The following is a 14549-nucleotide window of genomic DNA, read 5'->3' as shown; positions in this document are numbered from 1 at the left end:
GTACACCCCTGTCGATAGGTTTCGACAAACTTTTTTTTTTCACGAAACCGGACGAAAAAACTACACTAGGAGTATGTTTTATTTTCCTTTCCGAAAGCCGTTTCTGAGAGACACGGCGGTGCCTCTCGCGGAAGCAAATCCGAGCCTCTCACAGAAGCAAAACCGTGCCTCTTGCGAAAGAAAAAAAAAGTATTTTTTTCCATTTTCGAAAGACACGGCCGTGCATTAAATGAGAAATAGCTCTCGCGTTCGTTTAGGCAGGAACGCCAGCAACCTGGCCCAGATGCTCGAGACAGGCCATGGGCCGACAGCATAGTCGCCTGATCTGATCCGCCGCCCTTACGGTTGGTCCAAAGACGCCGAGGCAGACGGGACTAAAGCTGGCCAAGCGGGCCGGGCCTAGCATGCCGGCCCACAAGCACGCTGTCACGACACTTGGCGGGCTAGGGCCGGCACGCTCTAATAGGGCCATTCCATGCACGCGACACACCTTGGGCCAGAAGGGTGCGCACGCGGGCCAGCATGGCCTGGCCCGTTTACTTTTTATTATATATATATGCCATAAGGAACAACCCAATAGGCCAAAATCGGTCCAAAAAAAGCCTAGCAGGCCAATAGCCGAGCGGCCCAACATGCCCAATGTGCCGCCGGGCCGGCCCGCATAACTCTTGGGCCGTGCCTGAGCCGAAGGAGGCAGCACGTGGGCACGGCCCGACTAATAATCGTGTCACGATGACCATGCCGTGAAATCACTAATTAGGGCATGTACAATGGTGGTATATGGATACAGATGCCCCATGACAAAAAGTAGCTTGAGGCATCTATATTGATTTTTTTCTCCCTAATGCAAGGTACTAATAGACGGCCTCTTCAAATAATTTTAAGTAGACTCCCACTACACATGCATCCCTACTCTTCACTTAAACTTTTTTAGCTCTATGCATCGGACCACACTTTTTCTCCCCCAAGCACCCGCCTCCTGCAGAGGATCCCGCTGCACTATCCGCACCTACTTTTTCTGACATCCGATCCTACATGGTATATGGGGCATCACCCTGGGGCTATGCATTGGACATGCCCTTAAGGAGTACTCTTTCCAAAAATCGCTCCCACCTCCCCATGCTGTGACTAGTGGTGCGCAACATCGCAACCTGGGAGTTTTCCATTTTTTCGTCTGTTTATTCAAAACGTTTTATCTCCTAAAGAGTGCATCGAAATCTCAAACTGTTTTCACCATTGGACTCTTCGCGTTGAGATCTTCAAAACTAGACCACATGTTGATAGGTTTTGACAATACTTTTTTTCACAAAAAACCGGACAAAAGACCGAACCGGGAGCATGTTTTTTTCCTTTCTGAAAGAGGCACAACTGTGCGTCTCGTGGAAGAAAAGAAAAAGAAAACACATTTTTTTCGGTTTCCAAAAGAAAAAAACAAAAAACATATTTTTTTCGTTTTTGAGAGGCATGGTTGTCCCTCTCGCAAAAGCAAAACCATGTCTCTTGAGAAAGCAAAAAAAACACGTTTTTCCGCACAAATTTTTTTGGTCCGAAAGCTTTGGAAGGCCGGTGAAAAACAAAAAAAGTCAAAAAAACCGAAAAAACATTTAAAAAGCCAAAAACATGTGCGATAAAATAAATAAAAAATCGAAGAAAGCGCACGCCAAATGGCGCGCTTTTATCCCACCCCAAGTGATGGTTGTGAGGATTTCGAAGGAGCGCTCCTTAACTAGTTGCTCCCGGCATGACGTGCCAGGCATGATTATGATGGGCTGGCCCGGCCCGGCCCGTTTGGCCAGCCCTAGACGGGACAACCCTGACCCCTCACGCGCCGCCGCCGTTCCCACTCCTTCTCCTCGTTGCCGCACCGCCACGGAAGGGAAGCTTCCAGAGCGCACGCAACCAAAACCCGAGTTCCCCTTCCCCTCTCGCGCGCCCGCCCGCCCGCCCGCCCGCCCACGGGATTTCCTCTTCTTCCCCGCCTCCACGCGCCCTCTTCAGATCCATCCATCCGTAAGCGCCTCGAAGCAATCCCCCTGCTTTCCCATTCGATCCACCTGCTCCCGCCGCCGCCGTCGCCGGCCGTTCATCTGACCAGGGGCGAACGATTCCCCCCTCCCCTCTCTGCCTCCTCCTCGCTGTTGCAGGTGATTCCGTCGGGGGCGGGCCACATGGCGGCGGCGCTCGCGGTGACGGACGAGCTGGCCCTGCCTCTCCGCGCGGTGGGGGACCTGGCGGCGGCTGCCGGGGTCTCGCGGGAGGAGGTCGTCGTCATCACGCAGTGCGCCTCGCTCGGTCGGTAACAGCTTCTCCTCCATCTCGCCCCTTTCCCCCTGTTACCGATTTCGCTCAAGCGTCGCCCCGCCCCGCCCCGCCCATGCTAGGGTTAGGACCCGCTGCATCTTTATTACACTAGTATAGAATATATAAAATCCAAGGGCTCTTTCTCGAGCGGTGGCTTATAAATCAAATTTGGGATTGCCCCTTGCTCATCACCATATATTGCCCTCTTGCTCGTTCATACTTAGATTTGATCCGTTTAAACTTATTCAACGTATGATAATCTTTGCTAACTTTAAAGTGCTACTCTGCACATGTGAACAATACACATATAACACATAGTACATAGTACTTACCGCTCCCTCCGTTCACAAATATAGGATATTCTGACTTTTAACTAAATCAGATGTATATTGACACGTTTTAGTGTGTTTGTTCACTCATTTCTGTCCGCTCGCATCCGTCCAGATAAAAATATACACTATCTCACATAGTAGAACATCTCTGGCTGTTAGCCTACCACTCATGGGCTGCTATATGAATTATCTATTACACGGTATGTTATGTGTCCCGGCGTCTTTCTTATGGACAAACAATCCAATTGCTGTGTGCTTCACAAATCTGGGAGTAAACATTTCATTATTTTTGCTCTTGACGACTTTTACTTGGACTTTCAGTTTCAATAAGCCACATCCTTGTATGAAACTTAACTCTGTCATGTACCTGTTCACAAAACTTTGTTGTAAACATGGGTCAGGTGGGACCCAAAGCCGCGCGTATGCCTATGATAGGGTTAGGACCTGCTGCATGTTTAGAAGAAATACATGTGAGATGATAATATTTCTTGAGGGTTAGATTAGAATCAGATGTGAGGTTGCCCATTGCTTATCAGCACACTACCTGTGTGCTGGTTCTAATTTGGTCTTCTGTTGCGACTTCGCTGCGGTTCAGTTTTGATTAATCTATGTGCACTCCTGATATGCTTGATTGGAGTTTACCTTCTGTTGTTGTAGCTTATGATTGAAGCTTATGCCTCGAATGCTAATTGCCCAGTTCTTAAATGTCAATCTACCTATCTATCTGTTAAATATAAGATAAGAATACACATATAACACGTACTACCAATAGAGAATGGAGAAAAATAGGTTGGTATCATCGCTTTAATCGCGAGAGAAAAGGAGAAGATCATTCTCCCATCAGGACATCACTCATGCACTTATGTAGTGCTAGTGCAAACTATGTAATTTGGCTAATGTCTGTTGTGTGTACAAATGTTTTATTGTTGTGTCATAACGCTGGGAGGAGTAACACGTACTCCCTCGGTGGGAATACCATTTCATATCTAGACTTGATGCGTTTAAACTTATTCTACATATGACAATCTTAGCTAACTTAAAGTATTACTCTACACATATAAAGAATACACAGAAGATACATACATATAAAGAAGTGGAAAAAAAAAGCAATGCTTATATTCTCGTTTCGTTGGAAGAAAAATATACTAAATCTCACAGAATAGAACATTTGGCTATTAGGCTACCACTCATGGGCTGATATATGAATTGCCTATTACACACTATGTTATTTGTCCCAACGTCTTTCTTATGGACAGACAATCCAATTGTTGCGTAGTTCGCAAATCTGGGAGTAGACATTTCGTTGTTTTTTCTCTTGATGATTCTTACTTAGACTTCAGTTTCAATATGCCACATCCTTGTATAAAACTTAAATCTGTCATGCACCTGTTTGTAAAACTTTGTTGTCAACATGGGTCAGTTGTGACCTGGAGCCGCGCGGATGCCTATTCTAGGTTAGGACCCACTGCATGTATAGAATAAATAACACCTGAGGTGATAATATTTCTCTAGGGCTAGGTTAGAATCAGATTTGAGGGTCCCCCTTACTTCAGCACACTGCCTGTGTGCTGGTTCTAATTTGGTCTTGTGTTGCTTCGTCGCAGTTCAATTGCAATCGATTTAGGGGCACTCCTGATCAGCTTCATTGGAGTTTACCTTTGTCATTGTAGTTTCTGACTTACAGCTTATGCATCATGTGCTAATTGCCAAGTTCTTAAATGTCCCTCTGCATGTCCATCTTTCAAATATAAGAATACACACGAAAGACATAATACCAGTTGAGAAAAGGAGAACAAAAATAGGTTGGTTTTCTTCCTATCAGGAGTGCACTCATGAACTTCAATGTAGTGCTGATACAAACTATGTAATTTAGCCAACGTTTGTTGCATGGAGAGATGATTCGATGTCTTGCCTCAGAAGCTGCGGGGAGTGCACTTAGTTGTGTTCAGTTTTCATTCTGCTATGCTTTAGTATGTCACATTCTTGTGTGAACAAGTCTTTCATGAACCTGTTCTAAGCCTTTGTTGTCAACATGGGTCAGGTGGGAAGTTGCCTTTTGATGACGCGTCCGTGGGTGCTGTTCTGTCTGTTATAAAAAAGGTTGAGAGCTTTGGAGATAAGTTGGTTGCTGAAATTAGCCGAGTGCTGAAAGCTGGTGGAATTGTGCTGGTACAGAGCTTCACACCCTCCGCTGACCAGAAGGTAAATTATGTGTCTGTTTTTGCTCGTATCCATTGTCTTGTAATGTTAATTTAGCACAACCTGATTTTCTGTTTCCCTCTGCATTAGCCAAACAATTATATCGAGCGCCAGCTACTCATGGGTGGTTTTGTTGAAGTGCAAGCTTCTGCTACAAACTCGCAAGATAGCGTGCAATCTGTTACTGTGAGTATGACACATCTTGTTAAGGCTGCTCTGTACATGGTTTTCTCTATTGACGAGTGCTAACTGGGATCACTTACAGATCAAGGCAAAGAAGCCTTCTTGGATTATGGGTTCTTCCTTTCCCCTGAAGAAAGCAGTAAAGGCTCTTCCAAAGATTGAAATTGACGATGATGATGAACTGATTGACGAAGACAGCCTCTTGACTGAGGAGGACTTGAAGAAGCCACAGCTTCCAGTTGGTAAAGCCAACAAACCCCCAGATCTTGTTTAAATCTTGTGGAGATGTTCAATTTTGGTTTAGATGCTAAGAGGTTGGCTGTTGTTTCACCAGTCGGAGATTGTGAAGTGGGAGCCACAAAGAAGGCATGCAAGAACTGCAGTTGTGGCAGGGCCGAGGCTGAGCAGAAGGTGGAGAAGCTGGGGCTCACTGCAGAACAGATTGATAACCCTGTCTCAGCTTGTGGCAGTGTAAGTACAATAGCTTCTTTGTAGACATACAATGCCACTTGTGATCTCCACTAGTCGTTGCATGCATGTGGTCAAGTGAATATCTCACATTATTCTCTGTGAACCTGCAATTTCAGTGTGGGTTGGGCGACGCTTTCCGATGCAGCACCTGCCCATACAGAGGCCTGGCGCCGTTCAAGTTGGGCGAGAAGGTAATCAATCACTCTCTTCCGCTCTAGCTAGACTCGCAAAATTGATCTTGTTTCGATGCGATATGCTTGCTGACTCCTCTGTTTCCTCTCCAGGTTACCTTGTCTGACAACTTCCTCTCAGCTGACATATGATGACGGACAGCAGCTGCGGATATGAAATGCGCCTTGTTGGATTTGTTGGCTCGTTAGGAAGATATATCTGCGTATGGTTTTTTCGTGGTGATGGTGGTTACAGCAAAAGAAGGGGAGTGCGTTTGGAGTAGCAGCTCGTGTTAGCATGTCGTGCGTGTCCTTGCTCTCCCACCTAGGTTGAAGCAAGATTTGGATCGTGTGTGCGCCTCTGTATTCGGCAAGAAGATTACATGCATGTAATTTGACGAAGAAACATATGATGGAAAGACTTTGGTCTGCTACATGTTCTTGTTTTGCTCCCATCTGGTTTATACTACTACTCCCTCCGTTCCCTAATATAAGACTTTTAGCTTTTTTATTAGTATGTATGTTAAGACACACTTTAGTATGTATTTTACTTATTTTAGTACTCCTTCCGTACTGAATTACTTGTCGCAGAACTAAATGTATCTAGACATATTTTTGGTATTTTCAGTTTTAGATACATCCAGTTTTATCTATTTGTGTGACAAGTATCCGGGACGGAGAAAGTCTGTATGTAGTTAATATGTTGAAATAGCTAAAAGGTCTTATAAGACGGAGTAGATCATTATAACAAATGGGTAGAACGAGGTAGGGACAGGAACTTTTGGTATATGGGTGTATATACACCTAATATAGAAAAAAATACCCACTAAATTCCTGAATACAAAGTACAAGTCCATTTAGAGATTCTAATATGGAGTACATGCAAAATGAATCTACCTGACTATATATATCGGTATGTGGTTTATATTGGAATCTCTAGAAAGACTTGTATTTAGAGACGGGGAGAGTAGTAATTAAATAAAAGGTTAACAAATTATAAAAATATTTTTGAAATAAACTTTACCTTTCAATGTACTTGTAAAAAAATCCACAAAAAGAAAAAAAAATCTTGTTGACTTCTTTTCAGAAAAGACAAAAAAAGGTCAAAATAGTGTGAATAGTTACCTATAATAACTAGCAAACATTTTTTGTTATTTTTTTGCCTTGAAGTCAACGCTGGTTTTCTATTTGTGAAAATTTATATACTAGTGCAAAAGAAAGTCAGGTTAATGTGAGTTAAAAAAATCAGGTTTATTGTTAAAAAAATTCAAACTTTGTTGACCTTTTTAAATTATTAATTTCTTTTCTCATATGAGATGTATAAACACTTAGGAACCAAAGGGTATTTCCCAGTATCTGTTTGTTATTTTGCCATATGTTACATTATTGTCATTGTATTATACACTTGGGTTGTGTGTCAGAGCATCTACAGCAGGAACCCGCAAATTTGGGTCCTCAAACGTCTGCGGACGCGCAAGCGGACAGTGACCCGGCAGGCTTTAAAATTTACCATTTGCAATCACATACCTATTTTCAAAATAGATGATCATCATGTCTGTCTTGGGCCGGCGGGGCTGTCAAAACACACTGAAAATTGATCATACTTAAGATTTTCACATCCGTATTAGTTCCACCTCGCCGCGTGACAAGCTAGTTAGTCAGCTTAAATAGCCAGATCATCCAGAAGCGGTAAGCTTTTGACATCATTGCAACCTTTCTCAAGAGGATAGACCATCAGTATGAATCTTATATGTTTATCGCATAGAAGATTCATAATCATGGTCGACGAGGGAAACATTCACGTCAGTATTTTTTTTTAATCATAATGTGTCGATATAACTGGATGAAGAAAATAAAAATATATTGTCACTATAGTAAGGGTATCAGCATATACTAACGAGACGGACTTGACACTCGATGAAGAATCATCGGTTAATGAAAATGCAATCTAGTGTCAAGTTATCTCTTTCGCACAACGAGAATTGATTGATCTATATTTTTTTTTTGCGGATTAGAATTGATTGATCTATGCAACAACAGAGAAGTTTGCCGTCATCCGCCGGCGCGGCTATTTAAGCCTGTCGCATCCGCCTCGCGCGGCTACGTGGAACTAAAATTTAGGTGCGGCGATGAGAGAGAAATGAGCTTCCGTGGCTGCAGGTGGGACCGCTACGACCTGCAGCGAGGTCGGCGGACGCGCCCGAGCGCCTCGTATCCACCTCATATTTGGGCAGAATACAAGAGGTGCTGGTTTGACCGGTTTGGGGCGTCCAGCTGTTGGAAGCATGGATGAAGCTAACTTTTCAGACTGAAACCAACCGAATTTCTTTCCTAGTCATACGACCAAACCGGCCGGACCGGTTCGCGCCGCACCACCTAGACCGGCCGACTTGTCGTCGTCCACCTTTGGTCACGCGGCGTGTAATATTTTAACTTTTTTCTCGCCATATGTTACATTATTGTCATTGTATTATACACTTGGGTTGTTGTGTGTCAGAGCATCTACGGCAGGAACCCGTAAATTTGGGTCCTCAAACGTCTGCGGACGCGCAAGCGGACAGTGACCCGGCAGGCTTTAAAATGTACCATTTGCAATCACATACCTATTTTCAAAATAGATGATCATCATGTCTGTCTTGGGCCGGCGGGGCCGTCAAAACACACCGAAAATTGATCATACTTAAGATTTTCACATCCATATTAGTCCCACCTCGCCCGCGTGACAAGCTAGTTAGTCAGCTTAAATAGCCAGATCATCCAGAAGCGGTAAGCTTTTGACATCATTGCAACCTTTCTCAAGAGGATAGACCATCAGTATGAATCTTATATGTTTATCGCATAGAAGATTCATAGTCATGGTCGACGAGGGAAACATTCACGTCCTGCAGCGAGGTCGGCGGACGCGCCCGAGCGCCTCATATCCATCTCATATTTGGGCAGAATACAAGAGGTGCTGGTTTGACCGGGAGTTTAGGGCGGGTCTGGGGCGTCCAGCTGTTGGAAGCATGGATGAAGCTAACTTTTCAGACTGAAAACCAGCCGAATTTCTTTCCTAGTCATACGACCAAACCGGCCGGACCGGTTCGCGCCGCACCACCTAGACCGGCCGACTTGTCGTCGTCCACCTTTGGTCACGCGGCGTGTAATATTTTAACTTTTTTCTCGCCGCCTCGCTTTCCTCGAATCCTTCGTCGCCAAGTCGTGGCGGAACTACTCCACCACCACCAGGTCCGTCCGCTCCGCTGGCGACGGAGATTCGCGCCTCGGTTGCTCCTCCTCTTCCTCGCCCCTTCCGCTCGCGCAAGCTTCAGCCGAGTTCCCAGCCCCAGCCGCCTCCGATCTCTCATCGCTCCCAGACCCCGCCCCCGGCGGATCTGCTCCGGCGATGGGGGAGCAGCCGCAGCAGGAGCCGCTCCTCGAGGTTCGCCGCCCGCCCTCCTCCCCCCTTCTTCTTCCCTCCCCTCTCTCCCCAAACACGCTCGCGCGCGAATCGCTAGGTGCCGCCAGCGGCTTCGAGCTTCCGCACCCTATCCCCCGTCGCCGTGTACGCGGTTGGACCGTCCCCCATCCCATCTCCCGGCCCCCTTCTGCTCCGTTTACTGACATGGTAGGGATGAACACAACTCACGAGCAATGAGCAGAGCAGCACAACCCCTCTGCTCTATGCAACTGATGTGATGAAACAAACAGTGCTGCTGTAATTCTTTCCCTGCTACTATTAGGCTCACGGTTTGGCTACCAAGATTGCTCTTGCTCTTGCTCTCGCAGAATCGGGCTTTGGTGTTGTCAATTTGGCTCGAGATCGCACTAGGCTGTATGTAACCAAGGTCACCACTGCAAGATACTTACTGCAAACTCAATGTAGACAGGAAATTTTCGGCATATTTACCTTTATTAGGCTAACTTACTTACTAGTATATATATACTTCTTCAGATATGCAGCAGGTTGCTACAAAGGGAGTAACAGTAAAGTATGCAGAAATTCATCTCAAAATTGCTCCTATGACATCAGCCTCGGTAGATTAGGGCGGTGTTTTCAGTTTATGTTACTTGGATTGTGCACTAGTCTCTTGCCAAGGCCCATTAGTGGAAACCTATTTTAAACATGTAAAATCCAATGCTTTATTTTATAGCTCACCAATATAAACTAAATTTCTTAAAACTCAAATTATTGTGCGTATGGATTACTGCACTCCTGTGTTACCAAGGCCACCAATAATTGTTTCTGACTTCGGTCAAAGTTACTCTGTAAAGAGTGATATTTATATGGTCTGTGGATTAAATGACTAACTCTCCAGGCCTACGATCTGCGGTTAGCAACACAAATAATGACACAACGGAAATACTTTAATTTGCTAATCTATCCTGCAGCAATGCTCTAATCACCATCCTCCTTCCGTTTAGGTAGAACAATGTGTCACGTCCATACCAGAAGATCATGAAGCCACTTGCTGGGGCTGCGGTCTTCGGCTTGTTTTTTCAAGTTATTCACCTGTCTATAAGTGTGGTTGGTGTGGAGCAGTCACCCAAGGCAACCAAACTTCAAGAAAACCTGACAGTGTATGCTTTTCTCACTGGAGGCGTTTCCGGGATGGGTTCTTTGTGATTGTGCTCGTCCTCTTCGTGCTCTTCGTTATTTGTAAGTTCTAAATATCTCACTGTCATTTTCTGAAATGAGGACTTATCTGTTTATTCATGTAAGTTATGGTTCTAATATGTTTGAAGTGTTCCATAGGACTGCTGTTTGATTTTGTTTCCTTTTCGCCGTTTCATAGGTGGCGGGGTCTGGGCGGTGTATCCAGTTGTTTTCTCAATCAGCATCTTCTGTGGCATCTTTCACTGCACAGTCACAGCTCTCTTATCTATATTTACAATTGCAAGTTATTGTTTGGCCTCTTTCAAGTCTGCTGGTGCACCACCAGGCATACGTTGGGGAAGCTATCCCATGGTTGGAAAAAATGATCTTGAGAACTATACTTTCTGTACATATTGTAGTAAACCTAAACCCCCAAGAGCACATCACTGCCGATCTTGTAAAACATGTGTGGTGGACATGGATCATCATTGCCCATTTGTAAGTTGGATAAATTTGACCAGAATGATGTTGATATATTTTGCACTCTGTTGTATCGTGAATTGTTGCTAATTAGTTTTGTCTTGTTTTATTTGCCTTTTTGTTGTGTTCATCTGCAGATTGGGAACTGTGTGGGAGCTTCAAATCACCAAGCTTTTGTCATTTTTCTCATCTCTGTGGTCACGAGCTGCAGTTATGCTGCTATTATGACCATTTATGCAAGTTATTGTATATGGCCCCCTCTAGAGTTTCCAAATGTATCATCATATGGTCAAATGGGTTCTACGAAAGTACTGATGGAGATCATTACTAGCGTGGCCAGTTCTGCATTCTTCTTATCAGCAAGGGGTATAATTCTGGTATATCTTGCATTTGCCAGTCTATCAGTTAATGCGGGTATAGCTGTGTTGCTGTGCCAGCAACTTAGCTTAATATATGAAGGAAATACATATCTTAGCCATATAAGCTCACCAACTGATATTCATGGAGAGAGAGGATTGCGAAATCTTGTTCGATTTTTTGGGTGCCCCTACCCTCTTTCTAGACTATTGTTGGGCTACACCAACACTGGCAAGTCGCAGAACAATTCAGGCTCAAAACTTCTTTAGAGGTATGCATCTCATTTCTTCAAGCAATGTTTACTTACCTGGTGTCGTTGTTTCATCCTTTCATATGCAGACCCGCTCTTGTATGGACAAGATAAATTTCCTTTCAGTTGTCCCACTTTTGTTAAGTTGATATACAGTACACTCCACTGTCAATTTTCTTTCCACTTGGCCTTATCAAATGCACAGATTCGGTATTATACATTATGGGCTTCAAAGGCCTCTTTGCCAGTTGCACCTTTACATATTCTAACTAAGTAGACTAGTCTGTGACAATAAAGTAAATGATTAATTGACCACTACTTGCCGGTGGTTGGTTTATGTTATAAATACTATTCAACGTGTTCTTTCAAGATTGGTGGTGGAGACACCAGTATGCACTATAGGCTGTTTTGCCAGCCTTCAGGACTGTATATTGATAACTATGAATTCTCATCTAGATTATGTAATTAATGGGTCCCTTGCAAATGACAGATCTTTGCTGATTTTACAAACCTGTTTGGCAGAATTTGGTAAATTGATTAGACCAAGGGAATATGTTTGAAGGTTTCATTGTGTGAGTTAGTGAGCTATATAATGGATAAAATGGTTATTTTTTTAATAGTAACTTTAGCTGACCACCGCACACAGAATGGAAGATGGAGCTAGTTAGTAGCCTGTAAGGCATCTGGCCATAATACTAATGGTTCCTCAGTTTCCGTATTCTGTAAACGCAAAGCAATCATGGTATTTTCTGATCCTTCGAATCGTAGACTGAAACAGAGGTTTTGTTTACATGCAGGCTCCATTGCTAATATGTACATTTCACCAATTGAGGGAAGGATGTTTGATTCTGCATTTCTGCTGCCCAATAGCCAACTAGTCTGTACAACTGAAGCTGGTGATGTAAAATAGCAGTGACGTACATGATAATTCCTAATCTATAAGGGTGGCTTTGTTACAAAGATTTTCTTTTGGATTCAGTAGTAGTAAAATGGCTGTCTTCAGGTGGATGTTTCACCGGGGTTGCTTTACTCGAACAGTTTCAGCAGATGCTGAAATACCATGTGGTCCTATCTGTTCATTTCCTACAGATGATCTTGCTGCTCTGGTGAATTGCAGTATCTGGAATTCTGATAGTGGTGGAGTCTTTGCTCCGAGATCACATCTTTTACGGTTGGGTGCTCCAGTAGAAACCATGGTGAAGAAGTGAAGATTAATTATGATTTACAGTGACTCTGAATGATGCTGTGAAGGCGCGGAATGCTTGGGCCACATCTCTTGGCTGTCAAAGTATACTGACATGTATAGGAAAAGAAACCCAACACTTGTTTTTCTTTAAACCATTTATATTAATCATACTGAAGTAGCCTTGGTAACCATGGTCGTCAACTCCATACAACAGGATTTACCTGTGCTGTAATCCTGTATCCAGCCTTGTTGAACTGATGCGCATCCTGTGATATTAACGTATGCTGTGCATCATGGTCGCCAACTTATCTCTTCTTGTCAGTCGATACATGTTTGCTGTCAGCTCCATACAGGCTCCGGCAGTATATTTTTCAGCCGGTTTCGCGTGTTCCGAGGCCCTTGCATTGACCGCGGACTTGAATCTTCATCGAATTCGGGTGACGAAATGATTGTGTGGTAGCGGTAAATCACTTGAAGGAGAATTATTTGGTTTTTAACCACTCCTGCTATTATTTGCATTGATGTCAAAATGTTTAAGTCTTAAATAAATGGGGGTGATTTCGAGAGAAAAAAAAACGTGTAGTCATTTTTAGCAAGAACAGGACACCGGCTCGGACGCTGCTCTGCTTGTCCGCCCCGATCCCACGAGCCCCCCAATTGTTTCTACCGTCACTGAGCTACTCCATCTCTTCACTCCCTCGGCGACCCCATGTTTCTTAACTGATAATGCCCCCTGCATTGTTGCGGAACCTTGTTAGAAGAAATGCACAAATAAATGGTTGCCAGATAAAACGACTAAATCTAATTGAAATCAAGTACTCCCTTCATTTTTGTATACAAGGCCACTATGGAATATACGTTTGCATGAATACAAGGCCACCAACACTAATCGAGGAAAGAATTAATGATATTTCCTCGTACTAGCAACCTATTTAATACTTGCACGCATGCAGTCATAATAACACTAGCTACTTCCTCCACTCAGTTTCCTTGCACGCTTCTTGCGTATTAATGATCCGAGTAAACGAAAAGAAAAGATGGCTTGTAAAGTATGCATTAAATTTTGTTTTGTTACCTGTAATTTAAGTTTGTGGCCTTGTATATAAAAATGGAGGGAGTATTAAGCTTTTGAATTATGACAATCAAGACAGATGGAGCATCTAAAAAGAGAGAAACTCTTTTCAATAAAGAAATGCATAAATAGTTTCTAAAAATGACTAAATCTAATAGAAATCAAATATAAGCTTTTGAATTAGCAACTATTATTTGATTTCCATTTTTGTTAGATTTTCACCAATGTTGTTTTGGTGTTTAATTAATCCTTAATGGAAGTTGTGTTATTTGGTCCCTACTCTATACCCTAAACATGAGAGGAGGTATAAAATGGCCCTAGTGCAGTTGTTTCTATCAATGAGTGTGAGGTTGTTTCTATCAATCAGTGTCTGCTCTCAGTGAGGTTGTTTCTATCAAGCTTGACGTTGCGAGAATACTCAAGTTCCTGAGACTCATATTGATTGTGCCACTGAGTCCATGCCCGAACTAGTTGTGCATAGCATCGTCACCAGAATGTATCCTGTGCACCGATCCAATCTATGCACCCAATGCACCGGTAGATCCAGGACCTTTAGATGAAAAATTAATGGACCAGACTCTGCTCAAAAGTTGGACTATACCTTTTTCGCACAGACAACCTTACAGTTTGTACAAATTAACCCGTACTCCACAACACACGAGCCGATCAAAATAAATCCATGTGTTTACTTTTTTGCTTCAAACAAAAAGGGGTCATATATTTTAAACTAAATGTCTGATTTCAAAACCATTTTGACAACCTTTTTTTTTACTCGATGAGATCTTTAAATCAAATTCAATATTGAGTACATTTGTGAAAATTAATATTTTTTTTGCTTTGAAATTTAACTCGAAACTTGACTGGAACATTTACGCGTTTTGTAGTTTGTCGGCGAGGAATATCTGCATCTTTCTCATAGGTGTGTTCTGCGTACACATCCTTCTAGTACATCAAATTCCTGGTCATCAAGCT

The 14549-nt window shown here is 43.3% G+C and overlaps 2 protein-coding genes across 2 annotated transcripts; both read left to right on the top strand.

The window, feature by feature from the left end:
- Nucleotides 1-1828: 1828 nt before the first annotated feature.
- On the top strand, nucleotides 1829-6090 carry LOC109783541 (anamorsin homolog). The gene is made up of 8 exons (XM_020342138.4): nucleotides 1829-2010; nucleotides 2145-2292; nucleotides 4675-4835; nucleotides 4923-5018; nucleotides 5098-5257; nucleotides 5350-5486; nucleotides 5603-5677; nucleotides 5771-6090. Exons 2-8 carry the CDS (start codon nucleotides 2169-2171, stop codon nucleotides 5807-5809), a joined length of 792 nt encoding a protein of 263 aa, XP_020197727.1. The 5' UTR covers nucleotides 1829-2010; nucleotides 2145-2168; the 3' UTR covers nucleotides 5810-6090.
- A 2708-nt stretch (nucleotides 6091-8798) lies between these two features.
- Nucleotides 8799-12810, top strand: LOC109783540 (protein S-acyltransferase 11). The gene is made up of 5 exons (XM_020342137.3): nucleotides 8799-9077; nucleotides 10061-10295; nucleotides 10432-10730; nucleotides 10850-11340; nucleotides 12117-12810. The coding sequence occupies exons 1-4, from the start codon at nucleotides 9042-9044 to the stop codon at nucleotides 11336-11338; spliced, it is 1059 nt and encodes a 352-aa protein (XP_020197726.1). The 5' UTR covers nucleotides 8799-9041; the 3' UTR covers nucleotides 11339-11340; nucleotides 12117-12810.
- The last annotated feature ends 1739 nt before the right edge of the window (nucleotides 12811-14549 follow it).

The sequence above is a fragment of the Aegilops tauschii genome, chromosome 2, assembly GCF_002575655.3.
Source record: "Aegilops tauschii subsp. strangulata cultivar AL8/78 chromosome 2, Aet v6.0, whole genome shotgun sequence".
Classification (NCBI taxonomy): Eukaryota; Viridiplantae; Streptophyta; class Magnoliopsida; order Poales; family Poaceae; genus Aegilops; species Aegilops tauschii.
This window is presented reverse-complemented; position numbering and strand designations above follow the sequence as displayed.

Coding starts and splice junctions, on each gene's coding strand:
- LOC109783541 (XM_020342138.4), top strand. CDS start 2,169: ATGGCGGCGGCGCTCGCGGTGACGGACGAGCTGGCCCTGCCTCTCCGC. Junction 5,019..5,097: donor ATAGCGTGCAATCTGTTACT/GTGAGTATGACA, acceptor GATCACTTACAG/ATCAAGGCAAAGAAGCCTTC. Junction 5,258..5,349: donor GAAGCCACAGCTTCCAGTTG/GTAAAGCCAACA, acceptor TTGTTTCACCAG/TCGGAGATTGTGAAGTGGGA.
- LOC109783540 (XM_020342137.3), top strand. CDS start 9,042: ATGGGGGAGCAGCCGCAGCAGGAGCCGCTCCTCGAG. Junction 9,078..10,060: donor AGCAGGAGCCGCTCCTCGAG/GTTCGCCGCCCG, acceptor CCTTCCGTTTAG/GTAGAACAATGTGTCACGTC. Junction 10,296..10,431: donor CTTCGTGCTCTTCGTTATTT/GTAAGTTCTAAA, acceptor GCCGTTTCATAG/GTGGCGGGGTCTGGGCGGTG.